At 42.7% G+C, this 18,937-nt stretch overlaps 1 protein-coding gene across 1 annotated transcript in view; it reads left to right on the forward strand.

The window, feature by feature from the left end:
* Positions 1–335: 335 nt before the first annotated feature.
* Positions 336–18,937, forward strand: part of gpc4 (glypican 4) — a 52,454-nt gene continuing 33,852 nt past the window's right edge. The window contains exon 1 of the mRNA XM_023992119.2: positions 336–1,063. Coding sequence (XP_023847887.1) covers positions 907–1,063 — 157 coding nt within the window. The 5' untranslated portion in view covers positions 336–906. The remainder of the gene's footprint in view (positions 1,064–18,937) is intronic.

Below are 18,937 nucleotides of genomic sequence, written 5' to 3' on the forward strand. Positions count from 1 at the left end.
ATTTTCCAATTAAATTGTGTTTTGACCAATCAAAACAGATATTTTGCCAATAACTCCTGGTTTTCTAAACGCAGATCAATGTGCGTTTTGGCTGCTGGAGATCGCAGTGGCAAGGGCTTACTTAACGTCCGGTCCATACTCCACCCCGGGCGTTTTRTGTTCCCAAGTCTTTGTCCGGAACTCAGTTTGTCTACTTCTCGCGTCCTCTATCCGCCCTATTCGCCTCCTTCTCAAAAAGCATTGGAGGAGAAGGTCAGAGGGGCGGGACCTCTGGCTTTCTTCTCCAATGGGGCGAGGAGAGAGGACGCGAGGAGTGTGCAATTGAGATTTTCCCTGGGACTTTGCTAGGCGTCTAACATCTGAGCTGTAGCACGCTCATAATACAGTCTAGTGTCCTGTCTGAAAAGCAACTGCAGCGTGCTGAAGACTGCAAAACTTTTGGGTATCTCTACTTTCCATCGTCATTGGCCTTTGTCGGAACTGAAGTCGAGGTGGATGCAACTTTAAACACGAACATTATAAAAATAAGTTTGGCTGCTTATTTTGAAAAGTTTGAAACCAATGTTTTGTTTTGAGTTTCTATCGGAGAGTCTGGAACTCGAAATACATGCTGAAGACAGAAACTCATACTCTTTTTCGCTTAAAAAACAACTTTCCCTTAATGATTTATTTAGTATTAATTGTTTAAGGTGGCCAAATCACGGCTGTGAATGAAGAATCCAGTTAGTCAACCAACTTGCTAACTTTTAGAACTTTCGTTGCCAGCGAAGTTGAAATAAATCAGGGTCTTCATGAGGAAATTCAACGTGCTAGTTGAAACTCTGTCCTAGTAATAGCCTACAGCTGAGCGCCTTTCCCGTGTTTTTGCGTTGCGGTTATATTTTAAACTTTTATTTAACCGACTCAATGAAGACGATGTTAGTGTTCTCTACGGTTTACACATTTGCCGTGCTGTTTGTTTCGACGAAGGCTGAGCCCAAGTCGACAAGCTGCAATGAAGTTAGGGCTGCGTACAGTTCCAAAGGCTTCAACTCCAATGATGTTCCCAACAAAGGAATACAAGGTAAATGTGCCTTTAGATCTTGTTAATTTGTTATTTCAACGTTTTTTTGTTTAATTTTGGCCAGAACCATATGTTTTCTAAATTTGTTCGTTTGTCATTTAGATTAGGTGTGTAGCCTACTGTCTGTGTTATGTCTTTATATGAATATCATTGTAACATTTAAAACTACAACGTTACAGTCAAGTAAACTTGTAACATTATCATGTAACAATGTAACGTTTGTAACACGCGTTTGAAAATAATTTGATAGTCAAAGCCTATCTTTCTACGATCTTCTACCAAAGTTGAATGATTCACTTCATCAATAAGTGATCCTAGTATTCATGACAGATTTTATGACCTGATTTTAAAATAATTCAACTCACAATCACTCTGACTCCTATAGGCTAAACTTCCATAGCTGTTGCCTTATTTACGTTTTTACTAGGCCTTTATTCTACAGCAAATATAAAACAGCAAATACTTGCCTCGTACATTTAGGAAACACTTTTTGCTGATTTACAACAACAGGAACTAAAACAATACACAAACTCTGCAGTCCGGTACAAACAACAGACCTATCTATGGGTTATTCCCTGGCTTCCGAAGTAGTGTCTTTGTGGCCCTTATTAGCCAACCTGCCGTGATTTGGAGGAAAACGGGGTCATGTATTTGACATTAGAAGTAAATTTAGAGCATGCCATAGGCAATCTATCGGTGTAATAGTATATTTGATGTTTTTTATTTGTTTGTTAAATAGACATATAAGTTAACTAGACGTTTGAGAAGGGGGGGACAAAAACCATAGCCTAAATATTTTTACATCGTCTAAAGTCGTCTTTATGCTATTGAACCATCAATAGGCTACACTTTCAGTTAATAATCAGTATAGTTTCACTTCCTGTTGTAAGTCATGTACATTTTCGGGGAGACTCCAAATGGCCGTACAGGGGAACAGGGAGGGGGGGGGGCGACTACGATGTTCCTCCCTGTGCCCCGCATACTTTAAATACCACCCTCCTCTCGTCCTTCCCCGTTTCAGTTTTTGGTCAATTTCATGTTTTGCCACTGTGTTGGAACTTTAAGTACATATTAGATTAATCTAAAATGTTGAATGTAGTTTTGGTCTCTTCTCCTTTTCTATAGAAGTAGTTAATGGATGTCACAGTATCTAGATCTTAACTTTTAATAGACATGGTCATTAGCATAGAATTAGGAATTAGACAGGATCTCTATGGTCATCAGCATGTTGGTTCTTTGCATCACCTAATAATAGGATTCCCTCTTCATGTACCTTATAGAAATACCTGTTTTGTAACTGGAACTAGCCAGCCTATAACCTATTTGTACTATGTCTGCCTTTTTCTTTCACCCCAGGCCTTAGATTAACTGAAGAGTTGTCCTGTTAGCACCTTGATTTGTTAAAGCTGCAATATGTAACTTAACCAAATTCACATAGAAATGTGAGTTATAGATATGTCATTCTGATTTAAAGCAAGTCTAAGAAGCAGTAGATCTATTCTGTGTACTATTTCTATGCTTTCTATGCATATCTTTTGTTTTTGCATCTTTTACTTTGTTTGTACACCAACTGAACTTTTTTGTTGCTTATAGTAAATATTTCACAGTGGTTTAGATGGTGGAATGATTCTCTACAGTATACTTGCTTTTTTTGTCTCACAAACATAAATTAGGCTAACTATTAGAATATTAGCAACCTGCATAATGCATGTTTAAGATGTCCGGTCAAAAACAGATCAGGTGACATGTTTAGAGAAAGTTGGTGTGACTGACATATCCCCTTTATACTGTTATATTCATAGTGTTGACATCCGTGCTACTACACTGAACACAAATATAAACTCAACATGTAAAATGTTGGTTTCATGAGCTGAAATAAAAGATCCCAGAAATATGCACAAAAATCTCTACTCACATTTTTAAATTTCTGTTAGTGAGCCTTTCTCCTTTGCCAAAATAATCCATCCGCCTGACAGATGTGGCATATCAAGAAGCTGATTGAACAGCATGAACATTACACAAGTGCACCTTGTGCTGGGGACAATAAAGGGCCACTCTAAAATGTGCTGTTTTGTCACACAATGCCACAGATGTCTCAAGTTTTGAGGAATCATGCAATTGGCATGTAGGAATGTCCACCAGCGCTGTTGCCAGAGAATTGCATTTTATCGATGGAAATTTGAATGCACAGGGATAAGAGACGAGATCCTGAGGCCTATTGTCGTGCCATTCATCCGCCCCATCACCTCATGTTTCAGCATGATAATGCATGGCCCCATGTGGCAAGGATCTCTACACAAATCCTAGAAGGTGAAAATGTCAATTTCTTCCATGGCCTGCATACACCGGACATGTCACCCATTGAGCATGTTTGGGATGCTCTGGATTGACGTATGACACAGTGTGTTCCAGTTCCGGACAATATCCAGCAACTAGACATACATTTTACAGTTGAGTCATTTAGCAGACACTCTTATACAGAGCGACTTACAGTAGTGGGTGCATACATTTTAATACTTTTTTTGCAGACACTGAAGAGGAGTGGGACAACATTCCACAGGCCACAATCAACAGCGTGATCAACTCTATGCGAAGGAGATGTGTCATGCTGCATGAGGCAAATGGGACCGGTTTCAGGAAACTAGGCGTATGCACTACTTCACAGGAGAGCCATTTGAACGTAAACTTTTTATCAATGTGTTTTTTTTGACAGAAATGCCTTCTGTAACGTGAACTTTCATGTGCCTTAATAACCAACTTGAATGCTATCTGTATATACAAATAAATTTGTTAAATCACGAGCCTAGTTGGTTTAGCCACAGAAAAAGTTCCACAACCTTTCCACTAGCCATGATTGGCTGAGATAATGAGTGGGCTGTATATGCCGAGAGATGAGTTCGGATTAGCCTACCATGTAGCGCGCTTCTGTCTATAACATGAGCTGGTCAGTATGTGTAGGTAATCCTTTCTAGCGTGGCTTTTTTGAAAGATCACGTAGTAGAACTGCATAAGTGTAGCTCTGCACTTTCTGGAGGACAGAGTTTTGAAATCAGTGGAATTAGTGTGATGGAGAGAATTCTGACGTTTTGATTGCAAATATGCAGACGGTGTCAAAGAGAACACACAGAAGTCTGTTTATAGAAAAACACCTGTCTCCGGATTACATCTTCAAACTAAGGGCAACCGTGGCATCTGACAGAGGGAAGCGTCCATCCATGTACAGTTGAAGTCAGAAGTTTACATACACCTTAGCCAAATACATTTAACCTCTTATGGCTGAGATCGGCTAAGATGCCGTTAACGGGATCGATATGACAACAGCCAGTGAAAGTGCAGGGTGCCAAATTCAAAACAACAGGAACTTCATAATTAAAATTCCTGAAACATAGAAGTATTTTACACAATTTTAAAGACAAACTTGTTAATCCCACCAGTGTCCGATTTCAAAAAGACGAAAGCACACCAAATGATTATGTTAGGTCTGCACCTACTCACAGAAAAACACAGCCATTTTTCCAGCCAAAGAGAGGAGTCACAAAAAGCAGAAATAGAGAGAAAATTAATCACTAACCTTTGATCTTCATCAGATGACACTCATAGGACTTCATGTTACACAATACATGTATGTTTTGTTCGGTAAAGTTCATATTTATATCCAAAAATCTCGGTTTACATTGGCGTGTTATGTTCAGTAGTTCCAAAACATCCGGTTATTTTGCAGAGAGCCACATCAATTTGCAGAAATACTCATAATAAACATTGCTAAAAGATACAACTGTTATGCATGGAATTTTAGATCCACTTCTCCTTAATGCAACCGCTGTGTCAGATTTCAAAAAAACTTTACGGAAAAAGCACACCATGCAATAATCTGAGTACGGCGCTCAGACACAAAACCAAGCCATACAGATATACGCCATGTTGTGTAGTCAACAGAAGTCAGAAATAGCATTATAAATATTCACTTACCTTTGGTCTTCATCAGAATGCACTCCCAGGAATCCCAGTTCCACTATAAATGTTTTATTTGTTCGATAAAGTCCATTATGTCCAAATACCTCCCTTTTGTTCGCGCGTTTAGCCCAATATTCAAAATTCACGAGGCGCGATCACTAGGTGCAGACAAAGTCAAAAAGTTCCGTTAGTCCATAGAAACATGTCAAACGATGTATAGAATCAATCTTTAGGATGTTTTTAACATTAATCTTCAATAATGTTCCAACCGGAGAATTCCTTTGTCTACAGAAATGCAATGGAACTCAAGCTAACTCTCACGTGAACGCGCATGGTCAGCTCATGGCACTCTGCCAGACCCCTGTCTCAAAGAGCCCTCATTCCCCCCTCCTTCACAGTAGAAGCATCAAACAAGGTTCTAAAGACTGTTGACATCTAGTGGAAGCCTTAGGAAGTGCAATATGACCAATTTCCCACTGTATATTCGACTGCCGATGAGTTGAAAAACTACAAACCTCAGATTTCCCACTTCCTGGTTGGATTTTTTTCTCAGTTTTTTGCCTGCCATATGAGTTCTGTTATACTCAGACATCATTCAACCAGTTTTATAAACTTGAGTGTTTTCTATCCAAATATACTAATAATATGCATATCTTAGCTTCTGGGATTGAGTAGCAGGCAGTTTACTCTGGGCACCTTATTCATCCAAGCTACTCAATACTGCCCCCCTGTCCCAAAGAAGTTAAACTGTTCACAATTCCTGACATTTAATCCTAGTAAAAATTCCCTGTCTTAGGTCAGTTAGGATCAACACTATTTWAAAAATGTGAAATGTCAGAATATTAGTAGAGAATGATTTATTTTAGCTTTTATTTCTTTCATCACATTCCCAGTGGGTCAGAAGTTTACATACACTGTTAGTATTTGGTAGCATTGCCTTTAAATTGTTTAACTTGGGTCAAATGTTTCAGGTAGCCTTCCACAAGCTTCCCACAATAAGTTGGGTGAATTTTGGCCCATTCCTCCTGACAGAGCTTGTGTAACTGAGTCAGGTTTGTAGGCCTCCTTGCTCGCACACGCTTTTTCAGTTCTGCCGACAAATGTTCTATAGGATTGAGGTCAGGGCTTTGATGGCCACTCCAATACCTTGACTTTGTTGTCCGTAAGCCATTTTGCCACAACATTGGAAGTATGCTTGGGGTCATTGTCCATTTGGAAGACCCATTTATGACCAAGCTTTAACTTCCTGACTGATGTCTGGAGATGTTGCTTCAATATATCCACATCATTTTCCTCCCTCATGATGCCATCTATTTTGTGAAGTGCACCATTCCCCTCTGCAGCAAACCACCCCCACAACATGATGCTGCCACTCCCGTGCTTCACTATGGGATGGTGTTCTTCGGCTTGCAAGCCTCCCCCTTTCTCCCCCAAACATAACAATGGTCATTATGGCCAAACAGTTATATTTTTGTTTCATCAAACCAGAGGACATTTCTCCAAAAGTACGATCTTTGTCCCCATGTGCAGTTACAAACTGTAGTCTGGCTTTTTTATGGCGGTTTTGCAGCAGTGGCGTTTTCCTTTCTGAGCGGTGTTACGCCCGCCTCTGTGAAGAGGGAACGCAACACCCTGCTACAACTCAACTCTCCGTGAAGTGAAAGAGGTATGGACTGTAGGTGCGAGTAAGGATGACAAAAAGGCAGAATGTGGTATCGTTTACAAGGACTTTATTCCTTTACACGGTAATATGGGGAAAAGGGGCTGGAYGGAAGCAAAGAAAGTAAATGTCAAAGCCTCCCCCTCTCCTATCTAACCTGCCTACCCACTACTTACCACCGCCTGGTGCGCTAACCAAAATACAGGGGGTGGTCCGCCCAGGTCTTACCTAGTGTGCCTAGACAGTGAATATACTACGGGTATATGTATGCCCGCGGGCCTCTTGCCTAAGCACACCCTAGGTGCCTTCCCCTTCCCCCCTGGGAACAAAATKAAACAGAATAACAAACAATACTCAAACTAAGAAACCAGAAACCAAGTACATCAAATAAGCTCTATCTGATAATGCAACAAACTAACACAGTACATACCAAATCGCTTTCTGAGAAACAACCAACACTATATAACCCTCTGCTCCCTGAAAAACAACCCACACAGCTCTCGGCAATTGAATTCCCTATATCCCAATCAAATTCTCTCTGCATTCTCCTCAGCCTGCAATGATCTCAGCCTGCAATGATCTCTCTTCTGAACAACAGAACGCTGGCTTTTATATAGCTTCAGAAGAAATGGGTAATTGAAGACAGCTGCGTCCTGACGAGGGGGCGGGGTCAGCTCCAATTAGCCATGGAGTCGACCAATCAGCTGCTTGGGGAGAATTCAGGAAGCCATCTCCTGAAACACACAAACTACAACACAGAAACTGGGGAACGTAACAAGCGGCCTTTCAGGTTATGTCAATACAGGACTCGTTTTACTGTGGCTATAGATACTTTTGTACCTGTTTCATCCAGCATCTTCACAAGGTCCTTTGCTGTTGTTCTGGGATTGATTTGCACTTTCGCACCAAAGTATGTTCATCTCTAGGAGACAGAACTCGTCTCCTTCCTGAGCGGTATGACGGCTGCGTGGTCCCATGGTGTTTATACTTGCGTACTATTGTTTGTACAGATGAACGTGGTACCTTCAGGCGTTTGGAAATTGCTCCCATGGATGAACCAGACTTGTGGAGGTCTACAATTTATTTTGTCTGAGGTCTTGGCTGATTTCTTTTGATTTTCCCATGATGTCAAGCAAAGAGGCATTGAGTTTGAATGCAGGCCTTGAAATACATCCACAGGTACACCTCCAATTGACTCAAATGATGTCAATAAGCCTATCAGAAGCTTCTAAAGCCATGACATCTTTTTCTGGAATTTTCCAAGCTGTTTAAAGGCACAGTCAACTTAGTGTATGTAAACTTCTGACTCACTGGTATTGTGATAGATTATTTCACTTATAATTCACTATCTGTAAACAATTGTTGGAAAACTTACTTGTCATGCACAAAGTAGATGTCCTAACCGACTTGCCAAAACTCTAGTTTGTTAACAAGAAATTTGTGGAGTGGTTGAAAATTGAGTTTTAATGACTCCAACCTAAGTATGTAAACTTATGACTTCAACTCTATATGGGTAAGATAGTCTAGCTAACTACATTTTCAGATATGACATGTTTATACTTTTGTCAGTCATTTTCAGTTCAAGTTAGTGTACTGTTAGCTATCAAATGTTAGCTGTCTGGCTCGCTAGCTAACCTTGTGTGTGATCTGTGTAGTTATATTATTAGTATTTCAGAACCTTTTGCATTGCAAGTTATAGCCTAATGTTAGCTAGCTAACATTGAACCTGTTTGGTTAGCTACCTGCAGATTCATGCAGGGTAATAACTTTGGGATTATGGTTAATTGTTTAGCTAGCTAGCTACATGTCTTAAGACTCCACTATGCAAGTAACCATTTCAATAGAATGTTCATGATGTAACTGCAACAACTGTCGATAGCCAGAGCAAATTTACCAGCTACGTCTATCTACTTAGATTTCTGAGGACTCTCGTCTGTGTGCCAGAGCACAGAATAACTGATGAATTTCCCAATGCTCATTGAATATGCCTGTGTCAGTAAACATTGGCAAAAAAGCTTAATTAAATTGTTGCCAGTAGCTCAGTTGCATTCAATGCTCTGGATAACATTAAAAACAGCCTAACCAGCTCTTCTAGGGTGAGTAAAATGGTCAGTGAGCTGTTCTCTCGTTTGTGTCTGGAAGTAGCTAGCAAGCTAACCAACCTCAGTCAGTTAGCTTGACTGCTGTTATGTCAATGCTCGGATCAACCCTACTCCTCGACCAGATCATCCAGTGAAACATTCTGAATTTACGAACGGACAATCTTACAACGCTCTGAGTTTGCGAATGCCCGGAGCACACTCTGCCACTCAAAATAAAATGTACTAACACGCCCGTAGTATAAACCAGCCTTTAGCGTTGTCATCTTTTGGTTGTTTAGTACATAACCTCACATGTGAATCCTTAAAGAGATGGGTGTGGCTAAGGCTTTAGAGGGTGTGAACAATGCTGAATGGGTGTAGACAGAGCTCTCCGGTGGTTGTACCAAAACATTCAAGGGCCGTTTTCTCAAACGCGATGTTACAGGTTTGTCAACTTTCGTAGCATAATTACTTTCCCATTGTTTCCCAACTGTATGACATACCATTTTCTAGTCCTGATTCTCCACTTTTATCGAATGTTTAAAACCACCATTTCATAAGATCGAGCTGGTCGGTCACAAATGGTGGTCACACCAGATACTGAATGTTTTTTCTCATCCATGCCCCTACTTAAAAAAAAAAAAAAGTTCTGTGACCAACAGATGCATATCTGTATTCCCAGTCATGTGAAATCCATAGATTAGGGCCTAATTAAATCATTTCAATTGACTGATTTCCTTATGAACTGTAACTCAGTAAAATTGTTGCACATTGTGTTTATTTTTGTTCTGTATAGTTTATTTGACCACTGCCATACATCTGTACACAGAGGATGACCGAGAAGGTTCAGAGTCCCTTGGCTGAGGTCTAGATTGTAATGAGCCAATCTAAGCAGTATGCCTCTATTAGGGTGTACCATAGACTGCTTTCCAGGTTCTTTGTCTTTGGTTATGTCATTGAGGGTACCCCGACACACCTGCATTCCTTGTGATGGATCTTTGGTTTGTTGTGAAGTTTAAAATTTGGGAGATTATAAAAGGCAGGTTTGTGTGTTGTGCACGTGTCTCGCTTGTGCGCGCGCACACACCCAATATAGAAGCCTGGGCCAACTTCAATGAGCACCTCTTTATCATCGATAGACTGAGATAATTGATCCAGGGAGAGTGACAAGGTCTACTGTTGCCAAGTAGGGTTGGGGTTCTCAAAAATCAGAGGGGCAATACAAATTCCCCTGCCTGGATTCAGTGTTTTGTGTTGCTAGGGAGAAGTGAAATCTAATTGAGCTCCCCTCCATTCTGGGCTCTGAGTTCTGCCCCACAATTGAGGACCAACCACAATTAATTTGAGTTGGTTTACTATTCTTGTGAGGACTTCTGGTATTACAGTAAAACTTGTACACAACAGACAATACAGTGCATTTGAAGTATTCAGACCCCTTGACTTTCTCCATATCTTGTTACATTACAGCTTTATTCTAAAATGGATTGAATTGTCCCCCCCCCCCATCAATCTACACACACTACCCATAATGACAAAGCAAAAACAGGTTTGTAGAATTTTTTGGGAACAAACAAAAACATATCACATTTACGTAAGTATTCAGACCCTTTACTCAGAACTTTGAAGCACCTTTGGCAGCGATTACAGCCTCGATGTGTCATGGGTATGATGCTACAAGCTTGGCACACCTGTATTTGGGGAGTTTCTCCCATTCTACTCTGCAGATCATTTCAAGCTCTGTCAGGTTGGACGGGGAGCGTCGCTGCACAGCTATTTTCAGGTCTCTCCAGAGATGTTCAATCGGGTTCAAGTCTGGGCTCTGGCTGAGCCATTCAAGGACATTCAGAGACTTGTCCCGAAGCCACTCATGCGTTGACTTGGCTGTGTGCTTAGGGTTGTTGTCCTGTTGGAAGGTGAACCTTCACCACAGTCTGATAACCTGCTCCAGAGCACTCTGGACTTCATCAAGGATCTATCTGTGCTTTGCTCCGTTCAGCTTTGCCTCGATCCTGACGCGTCTCCCAGTCCCTGCCACTGAAAAACATCCCTGCAGCATGATGCTGGCACCGCCATGTTTCACCTTAGGGATAATGCCAGGTTTCCTCCAGATGTGACGCTTGGCATTCAGGCCAAAGAGTTCAGTCTTGGTTTCATCAGACCAGAGAATGTTGTGCCTTTTGGCAAACTCCAAGCAGGCTGTCGTGCCTTTTACTGAGGAGTGGCTTCTGTCTGGCCACTCTACCATAAAGGCCTGATTGGTGGAGTGCTGCAGAGATGGTTGTCCTTCTGGAAGGTTCTCCCATCTCCACAGAGGAACTCTAAAGCTCCGACAGAGCACCAATCGGGTTCTTGGTCACCACCCTGACCAAGGCCCTTATCCCCCAATTGCTGGTTCCAAACTTCTTCCATTTAAGAATGATGGAAGCCACCATGTTCTTGGTAACGTTCAGTGCTGCAGAAAGGTTTTGGTACCCTTCCACATATGTGCCTCGACACGATCCTGTCTCGGAGTTCTACGGAGAATTCCTTTGACATCATGACTTCTGCTCTGACTTGCACTGTCAACTGTGGGACCATGTCCGTAGGTAATGGGTCTGAATACTTTACGAATGCACTGTATGCATGACATTGTCTCATTGTCACCAGTTCCACTCTCCCTTCCCTCCCAGCGATTAATCAGCAAGGGTATTATTTAAGTACACTCCAATTCCAAGGGTATTATTATTTAAGTATACTCCATCCTCCTACGCTACATTCCAGGCAATTTGAGAAGTCCCTGGAAGGCTCTGCCTCACTGAAATAGCGGTGTTTATTTAGCTGTTGTCTCTAAATGGCCATAAATCAGTGATTGGTGGAATACACTGTTTATTGTATATGTAGCCCTTGACACACACTGTTTAACCATGCAAAATTAAATCCATGAGCTTAGTTGGAATCCTGACTAATATTTGAGGTTTTAATGTAAAAAAATAAAAAAATAATAGAAAACCCATCGATGCTCAAGCATTGACAGATGGGGAGTAACAGCAGAGTCCATTGTTAAATAGTTTCTTTATACCATGGTCTGTCTTTTTCAACCTTCATGGTAACTGGGACCTATTGGCACATTTTGAAGTTTGTGTTTGTGGTATCTGTTATTATAAAGTAGAACGTACGTTATGAGCGCATGACTTTCTATTCTACCAAGAAATGGATAGAACCTTACTGAGGGTAAACATCTACTCTAGACAATCAGGAACACCTCATATGGCTGAATTCACAGAACTTTGCCAAGGTTACAAGCTGCCACCACGTTCAGGCCCTAGTACTTCTATAGGGAGTACCCTGCCTGTCTGCTACAGAGGGATGAGGTGTGGGGTGATAAAATCGCTGCCATTGGCGCTCGATCACTGGCATAGATGTTGGGGGGATAATGTGTCAAGTGCTTTGCTGCACGGTGGCAGGGGGGACAAGCTCTTCAAAAGAGGCAAAAAACAGAGCGGTTAACACCGACCAGATGGGTATCTACCATGTCAACAGCTCTTCATTCCATCCAGGGCCAGGCACCACGCTGCACTTCTCTCTTTCTCCTCCTCAAGCTAAAAATCTGTTTCAGTTTACACTGGCAATGATGTCATGCCTCAGGTACGGGATAATGGCAAGGATCAAAGTCCAAGAGGAAAAGGTTTGGGTCGTTTTCCTTCCCTACTTTCTGCTGAAGTAACATCCCGCTCATAATCAGTCCGGAGAATTGACTGAAACTCAATGCCGCTATGACCTCAGCACATTGGCCTGTGAGTGAGCTGAAGACGCTTAGCAGTGGGGGAGTGTGAGGTCTACTTCCCCTGCTGAATATCTTTGCTGGCTGGGTTTGGGCTCTGCGTCTTTATGGTTTCGTAAATAGCAGCTTTTGTTATTGCCATAACATTCAGCAGATAAGAGCAGTCTAGGGGAACTGGAACATTAGTCTGGGCAGCTTGTATATATGTGCTCTTCTGCTCCCTGACTGTGTTAACATCTTCAATAATTAACTAATAAACAAACCAACTGTTGTCATGCTCCCTACTCAAGGCCAGGGATTTCTGTGAAACCTTGAGACTTACCGAACCCCAGTATTAAGCTAAACAGAAACACAAAAACAAGTGAACTGCTTCATTGTTGTGGACACATTTTTATCAGGCTCCATAGTGCACTCTGAAGGAAATGGGGTTACATTTGGAATTCAGCCATGGGCTGTCTTAGCATTTCACCTGACAGACCTGAACCAAAAAAGCATAGTACCTGTAGGTAGGTTTACCGGTCTTGTCCGGTAGCTAAATGATGGTGTTCAACTTATGCTCTTTTTCCAACATGTTGATCCTTTAATGTAACATGTTGGGATTAATGGGAATACACATGCCATTCAAGTTGGCAGCATTTGTTGTGCTAAATCAGTAGCAGCAGTGGAATGGCACTGTGTTCTAAGGATGTAGTGGTCACGCAGCCATCTCTCAACCTCCCTCACGCCGGACGGCCGGCCCTTCACCCTCCCGCTGCCCCCTCACCCTCCCCGCTGCCCCAGTGAGCGACAGATCAGAACAGTGGGGGTTGGATGCAGTGTGTTGGAACAATGGGGCACCCCTTTTTAGGCCAGTCTGCCTCCCTCCCTGCAACATTCCACCCAGGACCACCAAGACCCTCACCCAGGACCCCCAGGACCACCAAGACCCTCACCCAGGGTCCCTGGAGCTGGGAACCACCACAACAAAGAGGGCCCCAGAGTGACTTACTGAGGCACACAGACCATGACCTTAATCGAAGGCTCATGTGTCTCTGCCAGTTTGGCTTGTTGCGCTGTAGTTTGTTCTCTAGTGCTACTAAGAGCGTTTGTATACGGCCATATAATCAGAATTTTATTTCTATGGTTACGGGCCCACGCCTCCTCCTGAGAAGAGCTGTGAGAAATCTGGGTTTGTGGCTTTCCACACTTTGGCTTGACGTGGAGCGCCCCCTCAAACTCCTTGTTAACATGTCCTGTTTGCATGCTGTTAAGTCGGCAGTCTCTTTCTCCCTTCGCTCCGGCTGACATATCACTTCATGTTTCCCTGACTCTTTCCCCTCCCACTCAGCTCATAGGAGCTGCTCTAACAAATCCAGAGGGGTTTTGTTTCTTTCTCCGTCCTGCTGCCTTAGTGATTTTCCCTCAGTCTTTTCCTTGTCCCCATAATGGTTTATTAGTGTTTTCCTGCTCCTCTACTTTCCTCTTCTCCATACCCTGCTGTACTTGTTCTCTTCTTGTTCTCTCTCTCCCTCTATACCCTCCTTCCTCCCCTCTCTCCACTATCTACTCCTCAGGGGTTCTTTGTGTGGAAGGCTTCCAGATGATTTTCATGCCAAAACAGACCGCTGCTGTCGTTTTCACACACTTCTCCCCCAGGCTTTGCTGTCATGCCTCAATATGAGTTGTCATTTGGTATTGTCACAGTCAGATCTTCTGCTGCTCCTMTGCCAATGCTTTTTACAGCCGTTGTTATATTAGCCTTTTTCCATAGTGCCTCTTCTTTCACTGCTGAAATTCCTTTTGTGTTGTATTTTGTTGTTCCCTTGATATCTGAGCCGTGGTGTCTTTTGTGTTGAGATCACTCAGTGGTGGTGTCACTCAGCCAGCTGTGAGGAGTGGGGAAGGACTTCAGGCGCTGATCCCAAACTCTGAGGATGGGGACTGACCTGGCCCACTTTTTTTGGGGGGGGGGGGGTGTATGATATTTGTGCGTCTAACTTCTTCATTCATCATTATTCACGAGTCATTCAGGATTATCCGTAATCATGTGGATATGTTTAAAAACATTTTATTCGTATTCACAATAAAAGTGAATCCAAAATGACACATTTACCATTCATTTCTATTTGGCGAAAAATCTGAAACCTAATTAAAGCAAACAAAAAATGCATTCAACAAGTTTGAAGTCACTAGCTTGATGTAGTCCTTGCGTGCTATGAATATGGGACCAAATACCTTTTACTACTTTAATACACAGTGAATTTGTCTCAATACTTTTGGTGTCCTAAAATGTGGGGACTATGTACAAAAAGTGCTGTAATTTCTAAAACGGTTCACTCGATTTGGATGACGATACCGTCAAATTATGCTGGCAGTCTGCACTTAAGCCTCATAGTCCATAGTATCATTTCATATCCAAAGTGCTGGAGTACAGAGCCAAAACAACAAAATGTCACTGTACTTTTTGGAGCTCACTATGGGTTGGGTGGTATACAGGGGGATTGATTCCAATGAAATGTTCTACAAATAGCTACCTGACAGTTAAGTAACCTATCATTGGGTTGAAGTTTGGTTGGTCAGTAGAAACAATTAGAATGGTAAAAGCCAAATTAAACACTACCCATAAATCAAATGTAGAAATTAAACACTCAGGCAGTGATATTATATTTTGGCCATATTGCCCAACCCTAATGTGAGCGCCAGGGAGAGACCAAGACATGAAGCTCTAATGAAGTAGCATTCAGGAACTATCAGTCAAGATTTCTGGATTGTTATGAAGATCATGAGGACAATAACAACATGGTTTTGTATTTGCCAGAGGCCTGTGTGGTTGGGGAGCAGCGTGCGTGAAGGCCTGAAGCTAGGGACTCGCCTGCGTGTTTGGGCTTGAACCCCAGTGCTGGTTCCAGGCCAGATGAGCTCTAATCCCTGCTAATTACTCCCAAGGCCTGCATCAAGACTCCCACCAATGAGGCTCCCACTAACACTTAGCTCAGTTTTCCAAAGTATAGTTAGCCTAATAAGTCACCTAATGACCCAATCCCTTACTCCTCTCCATGCTTTTGAACATATAATAAACAAATGATCTGAGATCTGGCAAAAAAAAAGAAAAAAACACGGGCCTCTGCTTTAAATATGTTTTCTCATTTCCAGCCAAGCTGTAGGAGGGCCTCGGTCTTAGCTTTTTCACATAGCTCTGTACATTTGACTGACGAGGTCATCAAAACCTCGTCAAAAAACATTAACAAAAACATGAACAAACCATCGGCAGAAATCCTGCTGGCCGAGGCGCTTCAATTAGAACCAAAGGCTCTTCAAAGGCTCCATTGCTTTTTAAATAAAGGCTTGAAAAGCTACAAATCATTCGGTCGGTAAGTTTTGAGGGTGGCAGTTTTCCCTGAAAGAAAAACGAGGCTTTGTGAGGAAACTGGAGACTTCCATTTGGGACAGAAATCATGTTACATTGTTGGAAAGGCTAGACCTATCTCATAGTCGCGGTGATTTATTGACACATCCACTCCATATCATTTGGAATGGGACAGAATTGGTTGGTCATGACTAAAGCTTTGGGTTTATTACTTATTCCCCTCTCTTTGACAGTTGGCTATGACTGGTTTCCATCCCACCACCCTGTCTGGTGTCAGTTTCCCCAAAGCCCAACAGGTATATCAGAACCATTGTTGCCCTTTTGTGGCTTTTGAGGGCCCAGAAACCTGATCTTGCACCTGACCTCATTCAGCCTGGAGGGCTTTGCCGGGCGGCCGCAGCAGGCTGTCCTGTTCCTGTCCCAACATCTGGTGGATCTCAGTTCAGCTGCTTTTGGACGTCTGTTATAAACATTGAGGGGCTGTTTATCCCTGGGCCCGTTTCATCCTTTACTGACAAGACTGAAATGTTTGTGTTCACATTTTTAAACCTTTCAAATGCTTCTTCACCTGATGGACAGCGACGTTTGTGGGGGGTTGAAAATGACTTTCCATGTACCCTCCGTGTTGACTTGAGAGGTATCCAGATTGTCATACCTTCATATCGACCTCCAGTATTACTGACACTGAACACAAGGGGCGCTATTTTGAACCCCTACTGCGCCTCTGTAATTCGAAGGCTATCAATGCTAACAAGTGCATGTAAAACCCCATGGTGAATGTTAACTAAATGCTAACGAGCGCATTTCAATACAGTCTCTGACAAACTATTTGCAGGACAGACATCCCAGCAAAATGCTACTCAGTTTGCTGCACGGGAAAACCAATATTAGTTTTGACAGTATTGATAAACCAACCTGTGACTATTTCCAAATACCACGGCATACCGCAGAACCCTAACTCATTGGCCAGTTTATTAGGTACACCACCTTGTTCACGAGAATGGTTTTCTCCTACAGACGTGGCCGTGACTTGCTATATAAAACAGGTAGACAGGCATTCAGTTACTGTTAGATTGAACGTTAGAATGGTTGAAACGAGTGACCTAAGCGACTGAGTATGGTATGATCGTCGGTGCCAGGAGCTTGTTCGTGTCCCAAACGGCCAACCTCCTGGGCTTTTCACTCAAGACAGTGCCTAGGGTTTACCTATAATGGTGTGACAAACAACCATCCAGTCAGCGGCAGTCCTGTGGGCAAAAGGAGCTCGTTGATGAGAGAGGTGGGAGGAGAATGGCAAGAATCGTGCAAGCTAACAGGTGGACCACAGACAGACGAATACCGGCGCAGTACAACGGTGTGCAGAACGGCATCTCGGAACACAACTCGTCGGTCCTTGTCACAGATTGGCTATTGGCAATTGAGTAGTGGGATAACAATGCCTGGTCCAACCTATCCCATTTCCTATTGCGTCATGCTGATGGCAGGCAGGATTTGGCATAAGCAGCATGACTCCATGGCACCGTCCTCCCTGGTGTCAACAGTACAGGCTGATGGTGTAATGGTGTGGGGAATGTTTTCCCGGCATACATCAGGTCCCTTCATTCCCCGACGAATTCGGGTGATTCTGGAGGCAAAAAGGGGTCCGTCCCGGTACTACATGGGTGCGTCTAATAAACTGGCCACTGTCTTTGTGTACTATAGACACAGTTAAGTATAATATGGCCTATAAAGTTCTGATTTCTCTGGTTTTCTGAGTGAACTTTTAAAATGTGTAATCTCATGGACAGTAGTCTGTGTGTTTCTGACAGCAGTACAACATGGTGTTTGTGCAAGGCTCCCATGGTAAAGCACTTGGCTTTATGTAAAGAGGGTTTTCTTCTTTTAATGTCTGAGTCAGTGGAAAGAGGGAGGGACTAGTCGGGAAGGTATTTTGTTCCCTGTTTTTCCTCCTGCTCCCTTGGGATCAAGCTGTGCTGTAACTTGCCCTCTGCGTGTCTGCGAATGTGGGGAGATAACGTGTACACACACACACTCTTTAGCGCAAGTCCAGGCTGTAAATGTGGAATCCCCGGTAGAGCGGCACTAGATCAGAGAGAACTCAACAGATATCTGGAAGAAAGACTGATGGGACTGACTTGAATTAACTCTTAGTTTAGCATGACGTGTGTGTCCTCCCACCCTCCCAAGGTTACAAGATGTTTGTTGCTTTAATAGGTGCTGGGGGTTCTGACCCTTCAGTTTAAACTGATTGCTTTGCTCACCCTTTATTGAGGTCAGTGTCTTTGGCTCTCTTGCTAGTGGTAGGGCTGGGTGATATATTGAATAATTCAAATGTATGTTTTTACGCAATATGCCTGTATCGCAGGAATTAAAGTTTTATTTTTCATTTGAGTTATGTCCGCTTGTTCTCATGTCTTTTTGGTCTCGTCTCTTTCGCGCCTTCTGTGCTGTCTTCACCTTCCCATTTACACCAGAGATCTGTATATAATGGCGAGATGCTCATGTCTCCACCCTAACAATGGGAGACGTTGTCCCAAAGGCTGGAAGGCAGGTGACAAGCTTAGGTCCAAAATAAGGCCACAGAAACGCAGTGGGCTTATTTTTGACAGATTTTGGGGAGAATCAAACCTTTCACTACGCCTCTTCCTCTGTGGTTTACACACACACCAAGCCCCTCCTCCTGCCTCTCACGCCAACAAAGATGGGAGATCACTTCTTCCTCTGAGACAAGCAGTTTCAACTCGCTATYTGCGTTTGAGGTTTGGTCCAACAGACTGGGTCATATGGACACTGAAACACATGGAGACATTATTTTACTGTAATAGAGAGTAATAACCTTCCTATTAATGCTCTTTATGTCTCAGCTCCTCAGATTGTGCTTGGCGCAGACACTACTAAAACGGGAGTATAAATGAACATTCATTATGGAAAATGAATCCTCTGTCACACTAGCAGCATTTTAGCCCGACTGTTATACTAGCTGTCTAGTCTGTGTGTTTTATAAATGTGCAATAAGCATAAAACACAATTATATATGTAATTGGCAACTCATTCTCATTTTGAGAAATACGGG

Source organism: Salvelinus sp. IW2-2015, linkage group LG8, assembly GCF_002910315.2.
Source record: "Salvelinus sp. IW2-2015 linkage group LG8, ASM291031v2, whole genome shotgun sequence".
In the NCBI taxonomy this organism is placed as follows: Eukaryota; Metazoa; Chordata; class Actinopteri; order Salmoniformes; family Salmonidae; genus Salvelinus; species Salvelinus sp. IW2-2015.